Source organism: Pelobates fuscus, chromosome 1 (genome assembly GCF_036172605.1).
Source record: "Pelobates fuscus isolate aPelFus1 chromosome 1, aPelFus1.pri, whole genome shotgun sequence".
Lineage (NCBI taxonomy): Eukaryota > Metazoa > Chordata > Amphibia > Anura > Pelobatidae > Pelobates > Pelobates fuscus.
This window is the reverse complement of record NC_086317.1, coordinates 484,888,552-484,898,800: the sequence shown is the minus strand read 5'-3', so window position 1 is coordinate 484,898,800 and position 10,249 is coordinate 484,888,552. Positions and strand designations below refer to the sequence as shown.

Below are 10,249 nucleotides of genomic sequence, written 5' to 3'. Positions count from 1 at the left end.
TAAAACACATATTTGTAAATTTGTATTCCGCAATGTCCCTGAGACAAGGCTACACGCACTCATGCTGGATTCAGAGATGGGACCTTGGGAAACTGACACGTCTGCTTCACTTTGGTTCATAGGTTTATCAGAACCTTGCGATTGTGAAACAGATGCATCATTCAAGATATGTTTCCTGACATTACCCAACCCCAGTGAACCACTCACCAGGTGGTTCCTTCTGAATTTAGAAGGAAAAGGATTATGGAACTGTTTAACTAGGTGGGAACGTGTATGTAATCTACTTCAGTCCAAAGTCTCTTCTTCCAGTGGACTAGAGATTGTAGCCAACCTGTGGAAATGTGAGAATCAATCATTTGTTTTATTTCATATTCCTCACTGTCATCAAATAATACAGAAGCAGGAACAAAGAGAAAAAGAGGAAAATATATTACAGGTCAGACATGAAAGAGAAACATGAAACAACATTTCTCATGTTCTGAATGCGGGAAATATTTTAGTTGTAGATCAGATCTTGCTACACATGGGAGAACACACACAGTAGATAAACTGTTCTTATGTTTGGAATGTGGGAATTGGTCTAGTCAGCATGCAAATCTTGTTACACATGGAAGAACACACACTCAAGAGAACCTTTTTCCTGTTCTGAATGTAGGAAATGCATTGTTAGTTAATCACTTCTTGTTAGACATCAGAGAACTCACACAGGAGAAAAACCTTTTTCATGTTATTTATAAATTATTTTTGCCAAAATGAACTTACAATACATTTCATATTCCCATTGCCATCAGATAATACTGAAGCAGGAACAGAAAGAGAAGAAGATGAAAATATATTACAGGTCAGACATGAAAGGAAAATATGAAAGGTGTTAGGAATACAAAGATTCAGGTAGAATTCCAAGTTATAAGTCACCGAATTTACCTAACAGATAATGCACCAGTGTACAATGTATTTTGCAGGTGATGGGTAAAAGAGTTAACAGAGAGAAGCAGTTATTGGTAAAATGTAAAGGGAATGAAGAGGTAATTGGGTGAGAATCTCAAACAGCTGGAGGAGCATGCTATATATTTAGGGGGAACCTGGAAGGGCAGGGTGAGAAAAAAAATGCAGAGCTTCACTATTGCTGTTCCTGTGAGTATGAGTGTGAGGTGAGGTCTGAAGATCGGAGATGGAACAGTTATATGAAGGTATTTACAGCCAGGAGGAGAATAGGAAAGAGGAAGAGGGGGAGGGTAGAGTAAGCCATGTGTTGTATACAATTGAAAAGTTTAGCAACCAAATTCTATCACCCAAAATATTAATATTGAAATATTGATCAGAAACATTAAATGACAACAATAAAAACTGCACTACATTTTACATTTTTTATTTGAAGACCCAGGAAGCGATATCCTTGGTGGGGATTATACCACCTAAGCCTATTAATATTGAGCAATATTCTACTTGCTCCTCGCTTGTGAGTATATCTCCTCCTTTTACCTTTTGTTATATCTTGTATCATTAAGAGAGCACTATTTTGTGTTTTTCTTTTTCTTCCTGCACATTGAGAGTACCTCAATGCCAAACCACCACTACTAGGAAAAGAACAGCCTCACCACCTCTAAAGACCTTGTTGAAGACATAAAAGGACGACCAACATATCCGCAGACGGGGATTGTACCATCCAGGCGCACATATCTGGAGCTGAGTATAAGCTCCAGAAAATTGTAAGTGCATTTCTTTTCCTTTATTTGAAAAACCCCAGTGGTCTAACATACTACACTATATTTGTGTCTTTCCCTTCCTCTTCCATATTGTTCCAAGTTTGGAAACATTACTACAGGCGCTGCTCCCTGACACCACCTGTCACAAACAAAAGTGTTGAGTTTATAATGTTGTTCAATGTATTTACTCTTAATTTGCCAAGTTTAGCATATCAAGCTATTATGCAGAGAAATTGACTTATCTGAATTTAGGGATAGTTAATCTTTAATCAGGAAAGTTAATCTGCAATGTAAATTTATGGTTGGATTATTCTTTTGGCATACTGGATGGGAAGAAAATAGTTAAACTGTTTTCTTGTGTGAGAAATATTGTATTTGTTAATTGCAATATTGAAGGTGTTTTTCCTGTTAGAAGTGTAGCCAGCAGTGAATGAGTTAACTCAGTGTGATTCAAACTGACAGTGAAAGTTAATGACCTGAAGCTGCTGTTATGTTGAGTTATGTGTTAAAGGACCACTCTAGGCACCCAGACCACTTCAGCTTAATGAAGTGGTCTGGGTGCCAGGTCCTTCTAGGGTTAACCCATTTTTTCATGCACATAGCAGTTTCAGAGAAACTGCTATGTTTGTGAATGGGTTAAGCCTTCCCCTATTTCCTCTAGTGGCTGTCTCATTGACAGCCGCTAGAGGCGCTTGCGTGATCCTCACTGTGATTTTCACAGTGAGAGCACGCAAGCGTCCATAGGAAAGCATTATGAATGCTTTCCTATGTGACCGGCTGAATGCGAGCGCAGCTCGTGCCGCGCGTGCGCATTCAGCCGACGGGGAGGAGAAGAGGAGGATCGGAGGAGGAGAGCTCTCCTCCCACCGCTGGAAAAAGGTACGTTTTAAACACTTTCCCCTTTCCAGAGCCCGGCGGGAGGGGGTCCCTGAGGGTGGGGGCACCCTCAGGGCACTCTAGTGCCAGGAAAACGAGTATGTTTTCCTGGCACTAGAGTGGTCCTTTAAGGAATGTCTAGCTGAAGGCTGAAGGATTCCTGTTATTTTGCTACAATAGCATCTATGTGAATATAACAGTTGCTATTGAGCTATCTGTAATTGTATCAAAACTGATGCTAGGTTGTATAATGATATTATACATAGTTGAAATAGAACCTCTTTCTCTGTAAACGAGCATGCAACAAATTACTCATTTGTCCTTTTTTCCTAACTGAGGCCCCTCTCCTTCATTTTCATCTGTAAATACTGAACAAAAATATTCATTGAGGCAGTCTGCTAGACCTTTATCCTTTTCTACATACCTTCCTTCTTTTGTTTTTAATCTAACTAATCCTTGTTTTACTTTCCTTTTCTCATTTATGTATCTAAAAATGTTTTGTCCCCCTTTTTTATATCAATTATATCATGGCACTGTATGCCTTTATTAGTTAAAGTTAAGAACCCCTCACTATTTGAGCTCTGAGACACTTGAATTAGTTTATTAGTGATTTTCTATTTTTCACACAATTAAATTACAACTTTTTGTTAGAAAAATATATAATTTATTGTGACAAAAAATATTAAGCATGAGTAATAATGAACAAATTCAGTAACAATCAGAGGTAGAATATGGCAGTATTATGATTATAATAATCACAATTAAGATAATTTCTAAGTTAGTATGTCCTCAAAGTGATGAACTTATCACTCAACATAAGAAATTATCTACCAATAGGGGGCAGCATACATAGCATGTAATGCACAGGCAATAGCACACAGATAATGCAATTAGTAAAACAGTACCCAGCAATACCCAGTTAATTTCTTAAGAAAAAACATTTGAAAACCAGAATAAAATGTTTCAATACTATCCAACTTAACCATTTTCCTTCACCATCCAGAACTAAAGAATTTTAGAGTTTAATAAAAGAATTTAGATACTATAGTTACAATCTAATTTGCAACCCTTGGTGACTGGCAATACAATTTGAACTTAATTTAGTATCACCGTTCTATTATCTAAACTTTTCCTGAATGTAACAATTCCTGTCTGTTATAAACTAAGGACCAGCAAGTCACAGAGTAATGGACGGGGCACATTTGGTGTCTGTTAAACACTGTAGAAAAGGGGGCGGGGCGGGGCCTGACTGCCGCATTGAGCGGTCGCATGCGGCTTGAGCTCTCTGCTACATTGTGCAAATTAGCTATTTTTGAGGGTCAGGCAACCCAGATTTTTAAGCCTGACAGCACAGAGGGGCTCTTAGAATCTACTAGAGCAGTCTAGCCCTCTCGGATGCAAGAACCACAGTGAAGGCATAGAGGCATAGAGACACGGCCGATCTCTCAGTCTCTGACCTACCTGGAAGAAGCGCGGCGGTTGTGCCCCATCATACTTCCCCCCCCGCCGGTGAGGGTTCTCTCAACACCTATCTGCCTTGGGACCAACTGCAGCACGGTTGAAAGCATCTTTAGACGTGGTGTCCCACCTAAGATGGTGGCTGACTCAAGTCCACCAGACCACCAACCCCACACTCTACCTAGGCTCGACAGGATCTTTGAGGCATTCTGGACCAACTGGCTAACAGATTTAAGAGCACCACCCAAGAAATACAACCTACTGACATACACCAGTGCCCACAACAGAGATGTACCCAGCAGGAGGTGATGTCTCACTGTCAGGCAACAGGTACTCCACCACATTGATGGCCTCAGTGTCTCACAGACGGTGTACCAACCTCCCGGCGGTCCAGGCCATTTTGGAAACGGCGCTCTCGCAGGCTTCCACGGATAAGCCACCGCTTCAGCACTTGTGGAACACAGCTTCGGACAGTGACTCTCCAAATGAGCCCAACAATCCCAAGACATCACTGCAGGAAAAAACGTAAGGATCTGCCGGGATGTATGCTGGAGAACTGTAGGCCTCAGTTTGCTTTGTAGGACACCGCTTTCCCAGTAATGGGGGTGGGCTGACTGACATGCTTTATGGCGCTAGGCCGCAGTCTAGGGGGGAAATAAACATCCCACGTAATGCTAAGTCTTAATTGCCTTTTCTCTAATGTTATGCAGGCATAGTTCCCAAGTGGCTTCTTTAACCATGTCTAGTCAACAATCTGTTCTCAAAATTCAGTCCTGGCAGGCTGGTTTAGCTTACGGTAGCTTGTTTTAATTGAGCATAGAGTAACCTAATGTCCATCTTGTTCAGCAACTCTTTACTATTATGAGGTTTTTCTTGTATCTAGACATACTGGCCTTGCCTGCATATGCCTTCATTTTAGCAATGTTGTTTTTAGTTCTAAGTAATTCGTGTGCATTTTCTGAAATGTCCTTGATATTGTGAAAGAGCTAAATATGTATCTGTCTGAATTATCCCTGCTTACCATGTTGTCCTATTTTAAGTTTGTATGCTGCACAGTGCTCCCAAGCTTAGCCTATACCCCTTGAAAGCCTCAGCTTAATTATCGAACCCATTACCTGTACAACGGTCTTGCAGCATGCTCATATGATCTTTTCGTTACAACAGACAATATCTTATTTTATTATTTCTATAAAAAATATGCAACTGTCTCGAATGCCATACCAATGTTTTACTATGTTTTTTTCTGCAGTGCTTGCTACTGCTGTTGTGGCTCCGCAAGCTGTTTGTAATCTCATGCACGTCAAAAATAAAGAATTATAAAAAAATAAAGATAAAAAAAAAAAAAAACACTGTAGAAAAGCTTTTGATCATTGACACTATCAATGATTTAAATAGCCATAAAAACAATTTGACGTGACAAAAATCTCAATCAATTTGAGTTCTTCTTAAGAGATGGTAGTTATTGAAGAGCAATTCTTTGACAATACCGCCATCTACTGACCAACTTTAAGTAGTCAGTTACTATGTGGATGTCATGAGTCATTATTATAGAATATGCCCATGTATTTTCATTTGTCAATTCAAAGAATTGGTGTAAACTTTGTAAAGATAGGTCTCTGATTGTCAAGTGGAGGAGCATGCAGTCTGCACCCACTGGAAAAGTGAGGTGCTCTATCACTGTCCCAGCACTCACTAAATGAGAGTGCATGCTGGGAAACCAGGGTTTTTATTTTTATGGATCCTTTTTTTTTTTTACCATACGAATTGCAAGCCTACCTGAACATGTTTGGCACTGAGCTTTTTGTGTGGTCGTGAATTATGTTCTGGAATTCAACCGAACACTTCATCAGTCCAAATTGGGTCTGAAATGAATCTCCAGGTCTACTTTGTAGTTATTATACTGATATTTGAACACAACCGTGTAAGAACGTTTGGCAATAATATCTACAGAATTAGTGCTGCTTAAGAAATGTGTTTAAAAAAAGTTTAGTGTGATTTACAGGGTACATCATATATCTAGGATTTCACTTTATTTTGGCAGATACGTGTCACAAGCTGCAAATAGTAAAATATAATTTCAGTATGGAACTATTTTAGAATTTGGTATCTTTGTCTTCTAAGTAGACACTACACAGTATTGTTCTATTGGTATTTCCATGTAGCTATTTAACTGCCAATCCTAGCTAAATATTGTAAATTATTTTACATGCACACATATAACAAGTTTTTTTAATGTGTATTTTGTACACCTGATGTATCCTGCACCAGTGCAGAACCCTATATTGCATTCAGCTACATGTTGTGAGTACAACACCTACAATGTATACCTTTGCCACAATCCTGCAAAGTTACAGCGCCATATAAAAGACCGGACAATTTCAAATTTTACAGTTAGTTTTATGATAGATGGAATTGATTGTTCTAGGACTCATTTTGGGGCATTGTAGCAGTATGACAACTTATATCACCCCACTGTCATGCACCTAGGGTTGCAGAATAGGGGTTCCTTCTGCTTGGGTGGTAATTTTACAAGGGTTATTTGTTTCATGTTAGTTGAATTATATGGACAAAAGGGAGCTGAATACTTTGATTTGGAGGGGCTGAGGATTGTTTTCAGCAAGAAATCAAGGAGCCATGGGAAGAGGAGTTAATGGGGAATTGTGTATTAATTGCACTATTTTATGCCAATGTATAAATACCCCTGCATAGATGCAATAAAGTATGTTATGTTTAACCCCTAAATGTAGTCTCGACTACTGGTGTTGGGTAAAGGATATAATCACTCACTACATTTCACCTTTTTTGCATTTACAGTCTTGTTTAGTGATTGGGTGCAAGGTGGAAAGAACTATTCATCACTTTATTCCGTATCTGGCTGATGGTTGGGCAATATCACTGAAAAAGCTCAGGCTGCTAGGCAAGTAGCCATAAGGTACCATGTTGTGCTGCAGTAGATCCCAGAGGTCCCTATTGGTATGGAGAAGGAGGAACTCTATTCCTATTACAGTGATCAAACTCCTCAACTTATGCTCAGTAAACCGTTTTGAGTAACACAATGTCTAATGTATGCCATTGCCACAATCTTGTGAAGCAGCAGTGCCTTTTTCATTTTTTACAGTTAGAATTTTCATAGATTGATTTGATTGGCTTATGTCACATTTTTAGACATTGTAGAAGTTAGACCAGCGGTTCCCAAACTGACATGCATACAGGGGTGCTGCGGAATATTTCCCTGGTGCTATAATCATATTACATAAACATTACTTCTCAACAGGTATCCGGTCGAGTGCCGTTGTCTTTTAAGACCGCGACCGGGCCCCTGTAATGTTGGCTGGCTGGGAGGGAGAGGAGGCAGCCGCAGCGTGAGGGAAGAGGAGCATGAAGAGCTCCAGACCTCTCATTCCAACAGCAGCAGGACTCCAAGCCACCCTCCTGGCACATAAGGTAAGTTAACAGGAGGGTGGCTGGAGATATATATATATATATATATATATATAAAAAAAAATCACTTGTGTGTGTGTGTGTGTATACGTCAAGGTGTGCACACATCTGTGTATGTGCATCTATGTCAAGGTGTGTGTTTTTATGTTAGTGTGTATCTGTCATGGTGTGGGCATGTATCAATGTTTGTGTGTGTCAGGGTGCATGTGTGTACATGTCGGTGTGTATCTGTGTGTGTGTGTGTGTGTATGTGGAGGTGGAGGTGTGTATTTATATGCATCTGTGTGTTAATGTGCATGAATATCTGTGTAAATATGTATGTATATGCATACATCCAAGCAAACACCAGCATAACATACAAGCACACTTCTGCAATCTAACACAAATATTACAAAACGCACCTCTGCATTCAAACTAAAAACATACAAACACACCTCTTCGCTCAAATACATATACTTCACACAAATGTACATCCACATTTAAAAGTGAACATTACATTCAGACACACACCTGCAATCAAACGCAAACATCACATACAAACACACCTCTGTATTAAAAACACAATAAATTTAAACACGCACCCCTTTAAACATCAACACTGTACATTGCACTATTGTGCCAATAAATGCGGCAGCGCTGTACAGATATACAACCTAGAAATTCTGACATACTGAAATATTAAGGGCGCCTTGAACCTAAAGAGTTTGGGAACCAGTGAGTTAGACAGTTTAAATTACAATTTATCTGATTATTTTGTAAATATTGAGTGCTGCATATAGATAATTGCCGGCACAGAAAAAGTTATGGATTTATGGTAAGGACATTCATGATGAAATAATTCTGTCATGCTTAATGGGTTTAAGATATACTGTGATAAAAATATGAGAAAAAAAAAGAGTGCTAAAATTAGATTGCTGAATACCTTGACCAAGATTTTTTATTTTACAACACAAGTACAAAAACAAAGACAACTTCATACTTAAAAGGATAAGCATCTATCCAAAATATTTTCTACTGAAAAAAAGAATGGGATATATTATATAAAGTGTCCATAATGTGTAAATAAAACCTGAAAAACAATTTAAGGATGCCTCACATTCTCAATAAAATATTTATTCCCATGTCTATCCATTAATGCCTCATAAAATGTTAGCATTGTCTATAACATTTCCCACATTCAGAACATCACAAAATTTATCTTTTGTGTGTGTTCTCAGATGGCTATTAAGATGTGATTGCTGGCTAAAACATTTCCCACATTCAGAACATGAGAAAGGTTTCTCTCCTGTGTGTGTCCTCTCATGTGTAACAAGATCTGATTTACATACAAAACATTTCCCGCATTCAGAACATGAGAATGGTTTCTCTCCTGTGTGAGTTCTGTGATGCTTCACAAGAGCGGATTTCTGTACAAAACATTTCCCGCATTCAGAACATGAGAAAGGTTTTTCTCCTGTGTGAGTCCTCCCATGTATAACAAGATTTGATTTACTAACAAAACATTTACCACATTCAGAACATGAAAAAGGTTTTTCTCCTGTGTGAGTTCTCTGATGTTTCACAAGATTTGATTTACTGACAAAACATTTACCACAATCAAAACACGAGAAAGGTTTTCCTCCTGAGTGAGTTTTCTGATGTTTCACAAGAACTGATTTATGGACAAAACATTTTCCACATTCTGAACATGAAAAAGGTCTCTGTCCTGTGTGAGTTTTCTCATGTGTAACAAGATATGATTTAGTGACAAAACATTTCCCACATTCAGAACATGAGAAAGGTTTATCTCCTGCATGTGTTCTCTTATGCAAAACAAGGTTTGTGTGGACACTAAAACATTTCCCACATTCAGAACATGAGAAAGGTTTCTCTCCTGTGTGAGTTCTCTGATGCGTAACAAGATGCTCATGCCGACTGAAACATTTCCCACATTCAGAACATGAGAATGGTTTCTCTCCAGTGTGAGTTCTCTGATGTTTCACAAGATCTGTTTTACTAATAAAACATTTCCCACATTCAGAACATGAGAACGGTTTCTCTCCTGTGTGATATCTCTTATGCAGAACAAGGTTGGACTGCACACGAAAACATTTCCCACATTCAGAACATGAAAATGGTTTCTCGCCTGTATGAGTTCTCTTATGCATAACAAGGTTTGATTGCACACTAAAACATTTCCCACATTCAGAGCATGAGAATGGTTTTTCTCCTGTGTGAGTTCTTTGATGTTTCACAAGATAGGAGTTATACGGAAAGCATTTCCCACATTCAGAACATGAGAAAGGTTTTTCTCCTGTGTGAGTTCTCTGATGCCTAACGAGGTTTGAGTGATGAGTAAAGCATTTCTTACATTCAGAACATGAGAAATGTTTCTCTCCTGTAGGATTCCTGATTTGGACAACAAATTTTGAACAACAACTAAAACATTTCCACCATTCTGTGCATGGAAAATGTTTTGTTTCTTTGTTTGTCATCTCATTTATAGGCATATAGGATTCAGAGGGAGTCCTTGATTTTTTAGAGCTGGAGTCTTTGGTCTTTTTATTAAAATATTCATTCATAGTCTTGCTTAGTGCATTTCTGTTCATGTCATGTCCACCAGGATAACTTTTGCTGACTGAACAACCTGAAAGAAAGGTAATGTAAGTTAAATAAATAAATGTCACTATAAGTTATTGTTTACCATACTTGGATAACCTAATATTTTCACTTGCGACCAGAAATGTTACTATGAAGCAAAATAGTGATTGAGAAGGACCTTAAAGTTA

At 38.5% G+C, this 10,249-nt stretch overlaps 1 protein-coding gene across 4 annotated transcripts in view; it reads right to left on the bottom strand.

Moving 5' to 3' along the window:
* Positions 1–8,420: 8,420 nt before the first annotated feature.
* Positions 8,421–10,249, bottom strand: part of LOC134573014 (gastrula zinc finger protein XlCGF26.1-like) — a 430,963-nt gene continuing 429,134 nt past the window's right edge. For all 4 annotated transcript variants that reach the window (XM_063432392.1, XM_063432400.1, XM_063432384.1 and 1 more), the window contains exon 5: positions 8,421–10,107. In XM_063432392.1, coding sequence (XP_063288462.1) covers positions 8,621–10,107 — 1,487 coding nt within the window. In that variant the 3' untranslated portion in view covers positions 8,421–8,620. The remainder of the gene's footprint in view (positions 10,108–10,249) is intronic.